This window comes from Mirounga leonina, unplaced genomic scaffold, assembly GCF_011800145.1.
Source record: "Mirounga leonina isolate KUSES-001 unplaced genomic scaffold, KU_Mleo_1.0 Mir_454, whole genome shotgun sequence".
In the NCBI taxonomy this organism is placed as follows: domain Eukaryota; kingdom Metazoa; phylum Chordata; class Mammalia; order Carnivora; family Phocidae; genus Mirounga; species Mirounga leonina.
Genome location: NW_023270763.1, coordinates 7,147,668 through 7,159,057, shown reverse-complemented (window position 1 = coordinate 7,159,057; position 11,390 = coordinate 7,147,668). Strand labels below are relative to the sequence as shown.

The 11,390-nt window shown below is 60.6% G+C and overlaps 1 protein-coding gene across 1 annotated transcript; it reads right to left on the bottom strand.

The window, feature by feature from the left end:
• Positions 1-260: 260 nt before the first annotated feature.
• Positions 261-8,756, bottom strand: NYAP1 (neuronal tyrosine phosphorylated phosphoinositide-3-kinase adaptor 1). Its single transcript, XM_034988503.1, has 7 exons — positions 8,674-8,756; positions 7,277-7,428; positions 5,409-5,764; positions 3,430-4,947; positions 2,324-2,539; positions 2,000-2,109; positions 261-1,417 (listed from the first exon to the last, which is right to left on the bottom strand). Exons 2-7 carry the CDS (start codon positions 7,342-7,344, stop codon positions 1,166-1,168), a joined length of 2,520 nt encoding a protein of 839 aa, XP_034844394.1. The 5' UTR covers positions 7,345-7,428; positions 8,674-8,756; the 3' UTR covers positions 261-1,165.
• Positions 8,757-11,390: the final 2,634 nt, after the last annotated feature.

Sequence of the window (11,390 nt, the reverse complement as noted above, 5' to 3'; positions counted from 1 at the left end):
AGACGATACACTGCCTGAGGGCAGGCTTTAGTCTGAATGCTCCTTCTGCATGGGTGTATTGCCAAGCACACAGAGGCTGGCTCAGTAAATGCTTGCTGAGTCAGGGCATGGTGGCATTCCCAGACTTACCTCACACTCCACCTCTCCCTGTTACTTGTCACAGCCACTCACCCCTCCCTGCACCACCTCCAACTCCCACCAACCACAGGCAAGAGGGAAAAGAAACAGGTGTAAGAAAAGCAGAGCACACTGAAATATAAGAAGCCAGTTCTAGGATCGTTAGTCTTTTAATATATTATTCTGAAAAGAAAGGAATTAAAAAAAAGTTCCTGACATCTCTTCTGATTTTTTTAAAATTTAAATAAATACCCCGCCCTCCCCCCACCCGCTAAAATTTCCCTCCTTCCCCATCATCCCGCCCATCCCTGGTGCTAGACCCTCACCCCAGAGCTAAATAAGATGCCTGTTTCACAGCAGGCCACACTCACTACCAAATTCTGGCCACTCGTAAATACTGTAAATGAGTCTGCGGCCCTCAGCTCACCGGAGTCCCTCCCTTCTCTTGCTTGGCTCCCCAGTCCAGACCAATCCCCAGCGGCAGGGTGGGCGTGGATGGTGGGGCCTTCAGGCGTTGGGGAGAGCACAAACTTGGTTCCCTTTAATTGCCCACCACTGCCTACTCCCTGCCCAGAAGTAGGTCAGAAGAGCCCAGAATTGCCCTCCCAACTAAAATAAATAACGAAATAAATACCCCCTCCCCACTCCCGGCTCTATTAAAGAGCCCCTCTACCTCACACTCCCTAGCCTCGTCCTTCACCTGACCCGCCCCCATCTTCCCTACCCTTCCCTCCTCCCCCATGCTGACCTCTGGCTCGGCCCTCTCAGGAGGAGGAGGAGTCTACCTCGCCCAGTAGGGAGAGCAGCGGAGGGCCTCACTCCCAACCTCAAACCCTCCTCCCCCAAATTTCAGGGGGTGCGGCTGGTGCCCCATGCCCGATGGGCCTGGCAGATTCCCCGTCTCCGGGGGTTAGGGTGGAAGGCAGGGGGTTCTCCCTGGCTTTCTCTCACCTGGTCCTTCAAGTGTCCCTCTTTCAAGGCAAGTCTCCCGGAGAGCCGGGCACCCCCGCCCCGCTCCCCAGTCCGGTACCCCGGTCTCCGGGCCTCCTCAGATGGCAGTGTCCCAGAGAACAGTGTGCTGCCGGCGGCAGGGCGGGGTGCCGGACTTGCGGGGCTCGGGCCCCCGCCGCCAGCTGGGGAGGATGGGCATGCTCTCCTGCTTGCAGAGGCCTCGGTCTGGGCGGTGGCGGGCCTTGATCTCCTTGCACACGCAGCGCTTGCGCTCTATCACCTCCAGCAGCTTGCCGTCGCGCTCCCGGGAGGGCGGAGGCGGTAGGGGCAGCGGCAGGGCGGGGTGGGTCTGTGCCCCTTCCTCCCGCCGCCGGCCCGCGACGAGGGGAGAAAGGAATGAGGGGGGCGGGTCAAGGACCTCAGAGTGACCAGGCCCTGTCCCCCACTGCAAAGACCAATGTCTTCCCCCAGAAACAAGTCCTCTCTTGCCCCCCAGGCCTCTGTCCTCTCCGCCTGGCTGGGGGTGTGTGTGTGGGGGGGTGGGACAGGAACAGAAACCCAGCTCTTGCACCCTCTTCCTGGCAGGGAGCCCTGGTGCCAGGCTGGGCCCATCTCACCCTGAGGAATGGGCACCTTTAAATCATTGTCTTCCCAGTAGAACGCACTTTTCAAATTGGTACCCCCCATTTTCTAAACGCACAAAGGCACACGGTAAGCTAGAGGTGGCGCTGCCTGGCTGGCTGTCCCCACCAAATACAGCCCTTTCCCAGGATCAACGCCCCCCCCACCCCTCCCACCCCCCGCCACTGGGTCCCTATTCGACCATGCCAGGCCCCGGCTTGACCTCCTACTTTTCTTTCCACACCCAGGCCTTCTTCCCCACCTGCTCCTTCACAAATAAAAGAACACCCAACTTCGACTTCCTCCTCACCTGGCTTGGGGCATCTCCAGGCTGGCTGCAGGGCCGGGGGGTATGGAGCGCGGCCTGCCGGACTCCAGAGGTGGAGGCCGAGCGCCCCAGGCGGTAGCCTCCCGTGAAGTCTGAGGTGGAGAAAAGGTAAGTGAGGAGGGTAGGGGCCTCCAGGTTCCCCTTCTGCAGTTCCCAGACGGCAGCCCCTTCCAGGCTGCCCCTGACTCAGCAGGGGAGGCAAGGGGATGGCGCTGTGGTGTTAAAAAGGAGAGCCCAGGACGTGGACCCTGAGAGATCTCCCCCCCTTCCGGCCCCATCTTTGTCCGGGCGCGGGCGGGATGTCACCTCCATTGCGGTGGCAGGCAGGAAACGTCTGGCAGGGTACGGGCAGCGCCGTGCGACTCCCTCCTCGGTCCCCTCCGTGGTGGATCCTGGCCAGCAGGCCCTCTGCCCCCTGACTCCTCACTGGGATCCCTGATGCCATAGGGCCCCTGTCCTCACGCTCCACCTTGCCTGGACCCTCAGCACTGCCATTCCAGGCCCGGGCACCATCCTCGACCTCTGCTGGGATGACAAGGAGAGCTTAGTGCTGTACATGGGAAGGGTCTTGCTGTTCCCCCCAGCTACACACACTGCGGCGTGCATGGACCAGAAGTGACTGCCCTTTTGCAAGTCACAGCAGAGAAGGGAGGGACCCTATTTCACAGTCCCCAAACACAAACACACAGGAGGGACCCCAATACTGCCACTTTCCTTTCCACCCATTGGTATCATCTCTGGCCTGAGACACAAATATTTGCTGCTGCCAAACCCTTTTCTGTGGTCATAGGGGTCTCCCCTACCCCAACTTTAGCTCCAGAACCCCTCTGGCCTGATAGGGCCACAATGACCACCCTCTGAAACATAGACCAGGAGCACTGTTCCCCCAGGAGGGGGAGATCCCAAATCCTGAGCCAGGAAGTGGAAAGGGGGGGTGTTGGGGGAAGGGCTGCAAGTGAACTAAGCTCAGCTCAGAGAGGAGGCCTGGCAGAGCATTGCGTTGCCAGGCAACGGTAGGGGCCTCCCTCTCCTCTCCCTCCTGTCTGGATGGGTTGCCATGGCAACAGCTGGGAGGCAGCTGTGTTTAGCTCCTAGTGTGCGCACACTCACAAACACACACCCCTGCAGCCTAGCAAAGGGAAGGGCAGGGAGTAGAGCAGGACAGGGCAGGAGGAGGCGACCCTTGGGGACAGATTCTAGCCCCTCCCCATTGCAGATCTTCCTGCCCGTCCAGCACACACATGGGGACCCCAGCCCACCAGCCTGCTGCATGCCCTTATTCTCCAGTCTCCTTGAAAACTTCCCACTTCAGGACAATGGGTTGTGGCTTCCAAATAACCCCTCCAACACTTCCCCGAAATCATCCCAGGCATCCCCAGTCCCCCATCCCCAAATTCCCACCCCTCACTCACTGTCCAGCTCTTTTGCCTTCCTCCCTCCATACAGGACCTTCCTCTGCAGAGCCCAGCCTGCCCCAAATGTCGTGGCGCCCATCTCCTCTTCTTCCTCCTCCGGTGTCCCTGCACTGGCGATGACATGGGCGCAGGAGATGCTAGCAAAGGCACCCCCGTCGGTCCCCTGCTCCTGCAGCTGGATCTTGACCATGGGGGATGGGGCCCCCATTCCACAGCCCTTACTCAGCACCCCCCCGGCCTTGAGGCTCTCATAGGCAGGGGGTCTCTTGAGCCCAGCTGCTGCAGCTGGGTAGGTCCAGAGGGGAGTCAGGGGGCCTGCGGTTGGGTCCGGAAGGCTGTGTGGGGAGGCCAGGCAGCCACGATGGTGGAGGACCCCAGCTGCTGCGCCCATGGCCCCGCTGTGGGAGCTGGACTTCCCAGGCACTGGGGGCCTCGAGCTGGTGCACAGCATCCCGTGGAGGACTGAGATCTCCTTCTCCGTCTTTGGCTCCCCAACACCTAGGGGCGGACCAGCTGGCAGGACGGAGTGCGTGGTCACCTTGACTGCCGAGTACACCATGGTGTAAGACACAGCCTTGTCCTTGGGGGGGCCAGGGAGCAAGGCGGCCGGGGCAGGAGGGGCTGCCGGCGCCCCTGCCACCTTGGGGCAGATCATGCTGTGGGAGTTGGGGAGCTCCCGCTCCCCCCGGGGCTGGCCAGAGCCCTGGGGTGGCAACGGTGTTGAGTGGCTCCGGGCCCGGCCCGAGGGTCCCAGCAGCAGCAGGTTGGCAGCAGGAGGCAGAGGCGGTGGGGGAGGCGTCTCCCGCTCCCGGGCAGGCACTTGGGGAGCTGGGGTGGAGCCCACTGGCTCCTTCGAGTGGCAGAGGACCGGTAGCCTCGAGACCCCATCGCCAGGGGTTCGGGAAGCAGCCTTGGCTTGGGGGAAGGCCAGGAGCGGAGGACGGTGCTGGAGGAGGTTGGGGAAGGGCGGGGGGATTTCACAAGGAGTGGTCTTGGTAGGTGTCCCATCCCTCCGGCTTGGGAGGGCTGAAGCTGGCCGACGGTGGGTGTGGGGCTGCAGGGCAGGAGGCTGGTGTGGCGAGGAGCTTGCGGTCAATGGAGGGGCCCCGTTGGCCCGGCCTTCCCCTGCCTCCTCGGGCAGCGGGTACTTCATCTCCTCATATATAGCCTCGCTCTCCTCTGAGTCCGAGTCGGCGCCAGCTGGAGGGGTTGGGCCCCTACCCCCAAGAGGGGGCCCAGTCAGGCCCCCTCCACTTCGCCCTCCTCCCCTGAAGACATCCCCCACCATCTCAATGTACACGGGCTCCTCTTCCTGGGCACCCACCTCAGGGTCCCCAGCTACGCAGGACCCCCTACTGAGGCGCTGAAGGGGCAGATTCCCCCCTCGAGGAGAGGGGGCTGGGGGACAGGACTCATCGAAGGAGACAGAGAGCTGGGTGTTTGGGCTTCTCCTGGGCTTCTGTGGAGGAACCTTCCGGCTGGACTCTCGGCCCTCTGGGGTTGGCTTCTGTGAGCCTGGGCAGAATGGGAAGGAGAAAAACAAACTGGGCTCTTAGTGCGGGAAGGAGATGGGCAGACCCCTTCTGATCTCTTAACCCATCTGCAAGGGCACATGTGCGTCTTTATTTTCCCCACATTCCCCAACTTAAAGCACAGTGGGTTCCTTTTCTACCAGCCTGCTCTCAGTCCTTCTGATGAACTCCCCAGAATCTGCAGCTCCCGCCGTAAATTCTGTCCCACCTCATGTCCCTTCAAGGCCACCCCTTTCCCAGGAATGGACTTTTCAGGGAGCTTCCCCTGCCCTTGAATGGTTCATCTCAGGCCCTTCCAAAAAGAACCCCCCACCACCACCACTCCCACTGAGAATGGAAGCTTCCATTTCCTTGGTTCTTCCCTGAATGAACCCTCCCCTGCAGGCCTCTTCTTGGCCTGGAATGGATCCTCCCAGCTCCCGGGGACGGCTGGGGGTGTCTCACCTGCTTTCTTGCCGGGGGGCATCTCTGCCCCCGACCCTGCCATGCTGAGCTTGGTGCTGGGATGTCTCCGGGGCTTGGCAGGGGGTCTTCGGGCACTGCTGTCCTCTGTGAGACCCCCACCTCCCCCCCCAGGCCCACCCCCAACACTGTCCATGCTGCCCACTGAATGGCAGGAGAGTGAGCGTGGGGCCATGGCGCTGCGGCAGGGGTGGGGGGTGTGCTCCTGGGAGGCTGGCATTGTCATGAAGCCCATCCTGAGGGAGCGGCGCAGCGAGGCGATGTCCCGCACACGGACCCCAGGCCCCGGGCCAGCCCCGGGCCCTGCGGGGCCTGCAGGAGCCACCTCCTTACTGGAGCTGGGGAGAGAAGGCCAAGATGGAACAGAGGTTGGGCCTCAGGCCTGGGCCTCCCCATCCTCTACCCTCAGAGGGGGTGTGCAACCCTGTGGCCTCCCAGGAGGAGGAGGTAGGGGCCTGGGGTGGGGATGGGAGGCTGCCTGAAGGTCTAGGGCACCGAAGTAGAAACTTCAGGCAGAATCCCTCGGTTTTAAAACAGACAAGGAAATTGGGGAGGGATGGCGAGTAGGGATGAGTGAAGGGATGAGTACGTGTGCAGGGGAGCATCCCTGGAGCTGTCTGATCCCAGCCTGGGCATATCTGGCACGCGGCGCTTGTGTGGACGGCTTCATGCGCAGGTAGAGATGCAGACAGGCAGCACAGCCCCGCCTGGCACATACACCTGCCGCCACGGCTCTGCTCCTCACGCGCGCGCGGGCCCACACCTGTCCTCTGGCCTCTGGCCTCTGGCCTCCCAGCGTGTCCGGCTCCTGCGGCCTCCGCTCCCAGATGAGGCCTGTGCAGCCGCATTGGCAGAACAGCCTCCTCCTGCTGATCCTTTTCCTCCCTTCCCCTCGCTCTCCCTCTCCCTCTCCCTCGGTGCTGTCCTTTCTCTGTCACCCTCCCAGGCTCACCCCCATTCCCTCTCACTGTCCCTGAGCTTCCGTGTGAGTGAAGGGAGGGGCGGCTGGTAGGGAATAGGGGAGAGCCACTGTGGGGTGGGCTCTCATTAAGGCCCTGTCTACTAACCCTTCATTAGGGAGAGATCACTGCAGTCATAGCTCTGATTAATCTAATTAACAACAAGAATTAAACTCCACAGTTTCGAGGAGGGAGAAGGGAGCAGGGAGGTGGCTCTGACTCAGGCTCCAAGAGGCTGTGCTGTCAATGGGGGTGAAGAGAGAGGGGAGAGGCCAGGGTCCAGGTCCCGGGGAGGGCAAGGAGAGAGGGCAAGCAGGGGGAGGTCCCCAGCCCTGGCCCCTCTGCAGGGCCCAGCCTTCACCTCTCTCACCACCACACACACACACACACACACACACACACACACACACACCCCTGTCACTTGGCCACTGACCTCCCCCAGCAGCCGTGGTGGGGAGGGGGCCAAACGGATCTTTTCGGGTACCCCGCAAATGACCCCGTCCCTGGACCAGGAGGGCAGTAGGGCCTGCCCCTTCCAAGGTCAGGTGACAGGGAAGCCTGGAGCCAACCCCACATTGACAGAAAGAAGACTATAGGCCAGAGGTGAGTCAGGAAGGAGTGACTCGGGCCTCCAGGGGTCGGGAAGAGCCAACAGGGTGCTCCTGAGCTGGAAGCCCCCCCAAGAGGCCAGGACAAGGGCTAGCGCCAGGAGCCAGGAGCAGGGTGGGGACAGGGTGTATGCAATCCCAGCAATTCTGTACTGAGCACAGACTCTAAGATCAGACTCATGACCAGGCTGTTGGACCCAGGAAGGGCAGAGGGATGTGGCCCCAGCCAGCGGGGAAGCAGACGTGGGACAGCCCGGAGGGCAATCTGGGACTGAAGCCTTACCTCCTCTTGGCCTCCTCCTCCTTGTGCTGCCTCCACTCCAGCTTGGTTTTTCGGTAGAGGAGGTTCATGTCGTGGGGCAGGAGGTGGGGGCTGGGGGGCCCTGCTCAGCGCCACCAGGCCCGGGGGGCGGCCCTCCCTGGGTCCCGGATCCACTTGGTGGGGGAGATGGGAAGGAAAAAAAGAAAGATGTGGGGTGGGTGGGGGCCAGGAATGAATGAGAGAGAGAGAAAGAGAGAGAGAAAGGAGCAGAGATGTGACTTGGGTCCTCAGAGAGTGGAAAACAGATGGAGGCAGAGAAAACCCAACACTACCTCTAGGATCCATAGACAGACAGACACGGAAGGCTATGTGTACACAGAGTCACACGCCTGACAAAGGTGTTCAGAGCCACAGATACACATCCCAGAGAGATCAGCTTGACACAGATTCCTATCCTGTAAATACATCCTGATCTACCACACAGACAGGCCCCACAAACACACATTCAGACACACGAACCACCAGGCCACAGACCCCTATCTACAAACAGAGGACCAGACCCATAGATCAGCGTGGGTAAACACAACCTAGGAACAGGCAGACACACACAGACATAAACACCCCCGACACACCCACAGCACACACAGACCTCCAGATACACACACCGGCTGCAGGGAACTGGACATACCTACAGACAAGGAGTTCTGCTACGGCCTACTTGCGTACAGTGCACCCCACTGGGGAAGGGGGAGATGGTCAGAATCCCCACCCGCTCTTGGGCCCTGAGGCTGGGGGTGTCATGAGGGCAGGGTGGGGATGCTAGCGAAGGGGTGGAGGCACTCGGAGTTGGGCATCTACAATACGACCCATCCGTCTATTTCCATTCCCTGCGGGCAGTTCCCCCTTCCAGTCCTTTGCCTGGGCCCCCGGCCTCTGTCCACCCCTATTCCTGTGCCCTGGCCCCTCAGTGACTGGCTCCACCTCCCTCGATGATGGCCCAGATCCCCTTCTTCCTCCAGGATCTGAGAGGCTCCTGGCTGCCCTCTTCCAGTCCCTGCCCTCAATCCCACCCGGGGGTCTCCGGTCTGGCCCCATAGCTACCTTCTGAGCTTCGGCCTCCAGACCTGCTCTGGTTTCCCTCCCCCCCCCCCCCCCCAACACACTCTCCTTTTCGCCGTCGGCCTCACCTCTCCTCCTAGGCGCCCCTCCTCCCTGCCGTCCTCTTCCTTCCCTGTTTGTTCCAAACCTGGCGGCTTCATTCCCCTCTCCATCCAAGGGCCCCAGGTTCCCAGGCACCCCTCCCCTTCCCCTTGTCCTGCTACCCTGGGTTTCTCCGTCTCTCTCGCCCCGCCAATCCTCACTACTCCCTGCCCCCCACCTCCCCGCACCAAGGCTCCCCAATTTCCACATCACCGTACCTGGCCTGCCGGGCGCCGGCCCCCCCATGCCGGGCTCCGCCCGGAGCAGGAGGAGGGAGGAGGAGAGACAGAGAGAGACCGGGGGGAGCCGAGCTGGGCCCTGCCGCAGAGACAGCCCCGCCTCCGGGTCCGCCCCCAGACCCGCCCCCGGCCCCAAACCCACCCTTCCACACCCTCCAAGGACGGAGTGGGAGCGGCCGGGCTGCGCTGCGCCGCCGGGCTCGGGTGGGAGGCGCGGGGGACGCAGAGCCCGCGGAGCTCGCGGGGGCACTCGGAGAAAGGCCGCGGGTGCGGGGGACCTGCCGCCGGCCCGCCCCCGCTTTGAGGCGTCAGCTCCTCGTCGCCCCTCGGCCTCTGCCCGGCCGGGCGGTGTTCGGTTGGGTGTCCGAGGCCCCGGCGGAGCGAAGCGGGGCGTAGCGCGTAGCGGCGCCCCCCGGTGGCAGCCCGCGACCTGCAACCCCGCGCGTACCCCGCGCGCGCCCGGCGCTCCCTGGGTGCGCACCCCGCGTCCGGCCCGGGCGAGGCTGCAGCTGCGGGGCCGAGTGCAGTGAGGCGGCGAGGCCGGCAGGGGGTGCCGCTTTGCGGGCCGAGGGGCTCGGAGAGTCGTGAGCCCTACCATCCGCGTCTCTGCCCAGCAGGGGGCGTATTCCCTTGGCTGCGCCCCATCTTCCTGCCGCCCCCTAGGTGCGGGGAGGGCACCCGGACCTCGTTTCACGGCCTGGGCTCAAAGGCTTCCGCCAGTCCCCCCCAGCGGCTCGAGTCATCCTCCCGGTAACCTCTGACTCCGCGGCGGCGCCTGCCAGGTCCTGGGTGCCCCGGGGGTCGGCCTCTGACTGGCACCACCGCGGCAACGGCCCCGGGTGCGGTCGATGCAGCCGCTCAGGGTCGCGACCTCGCGCCCCCCTTCTCAATGCCCCATCACCTTTCTCTTCAGCTCCGAGAAATCCTCCCTCGGAAATCCCTGTGCCGAACATTAGCTGCAAGAAGATCTGAGTTCTACCCTTAAGTGGCTGAAAAACGGACCTCCAAAAGATATCCATCCCTAATCCCCGGAACCTGTGCACTTTACTTTATGAGGCAAATCTTTGCAGATGCGCTGTGTGGCTTTGGGCAAATCACACCACCTCTCTGAGAGATGCCTCATCTCGTACCTACCTCCATAAAGTTGTTGGGGGCAGCAAAGGAATTAATACAAGGAGCTTCGTAAGCTGTAAAATACTTAAAGGGCTATTGTTGCCCCCAGGAGAGGGAACACATTAAAGTATAAAACAGTCCTTTCGGGGCGCCTGGGTGGCTCAGACGGTTGGGCGTCTGCCTTCGGCTCAGGTCATGATCCCGGGGTCCTGGGATCGAGTCCCGCATCGGGCTCCCTGCTCCTTGGGAGCCTGCTTCTCTCTCTCTCTCTCTGTCTCTCATGAATAAATAAATAAAATCTTTTAAAAATAAAAATAAAAAAAAATAAAACAGTCCTTTCACATTTACACCTTAGTGTGAATTTTTATTTATTCATTCAATAAACATTTCTGCAGAGACCAGCCATGTCCCAGGGCCTGCAGACACGGAGGAGTCCCCAGCTGGTGCTGAGTGTCTGAGTTGGTGGGAAGGGAAGGGTCCAAAGATAAATTTTGAATAGTTTGTAGCGAGTCAGCGCTGAAGGAAGGAGGATCTGGGGGCGGAGCAGCGGGGCAGTGTTCTGAATATTGCCAGAGGGGATAGAGTTGGGTGGGGGGGAGGGAGGTTTGTGTGGGAGGCTGCTTCCTGGACCTCAGGACTTATGAGGCCTTTAGGACCTGGCCGTGGTAGCCACTGTTACTATGAGGGGAGGAGTGCAGATGCATTTTAACAAAGAAATTCAGAATAAATACATAAACGTGGAGGCAGGAGGCATCATTTTGTTTTTCCCTAACCCTAAAGAGTGGTGAGCTAAAGCTGAAGAAGGAGGGATGTGTCAGCCCAGTCCTAGTCTCAGTGCCGTCAAATACTAGCTCTGAGGCCTCGGGCAAATAACCGAATGCCTGTGAGCCTCTGTTTCCTCCAGAAACACTGGAGTTTAAAACCTACCCCACCCCTGCCCTGGACTGTTTTGAGAATCTCTGAGATAACTATACAAAGCAGACGAATATGAGGAATTTTCAATGTGCTCAAGAATAGTTCCATATGACCAAAATTAATTAGAATCCATTTCCTTCTGAAGCTAGGAGTGAGGGCAGATGTGGCCTTTAGACCCTGTTTTTGCTCAGATTGTCGGTTGAGGGTGCCAAAAAAGAGAAAATGGCCGTTGGAGGTTTATTTTTTCATGCCAAGCACACAGTAGGCCCTTCATGCGTGTGTGCAGATCCTCCAATAGCAAAGGAGGGATGGGTGGGAGAGGTGGGGTGCTTTGGGCCAGCTGGGTTTGTCTTTGGGTGCATCTGTGTGGGGGACTGTGTGTACATGATGTATAAATGTGTATGTGACCGGGGTTGGAGAGAAAGCGCAAGTCAGCACATTTCTGAGCAGATCTCTTTGTTTCTCTATATGGGGGCCAGACAAGGGTGCACCTGGGTATGTAGAATGTTCCAGCTGTACCACTGACAGCCTTTCTGAACCTTCCAGGTCTCAATATCCACGTCTAAGCAGGGGGATAATACGGTGCCTGGGATGTGGTTCAAATACTCCAGCACAACACTACAAAAGGTACTGGGTGGGAGTCGAGATGAACCAAGGCTGGTTGTGAG

What these genes read in the sequence shown, in the direction of transcription:
- NYAP1 (XM_034988503.1), bottom strand. Translation starts at nt 7,344, where the DNA reads ATGAACCTCCTCTACCGAAAAACCAAGCTGGAGTGGAGGCAGCACAAG. An exon ending in GCCCCCCGGCAAGAAAGCAG is followed by an intron (nt 4,948 to 5,408) that starts GTGAGACACCCC and finishes CATTCTGCCCAG; the next exon opens with GCTCACAGAAGCCAACCCCA. An exon ending in CTGGAGATGCCCCAAGCCAG is followed by an intron (nt 1,418 to 1,999) that starts GTGAGGAGGAAG and finishes GAAGGGGCACAG; the next exon opens with ACCCACCCCGCCCTGCCGCT.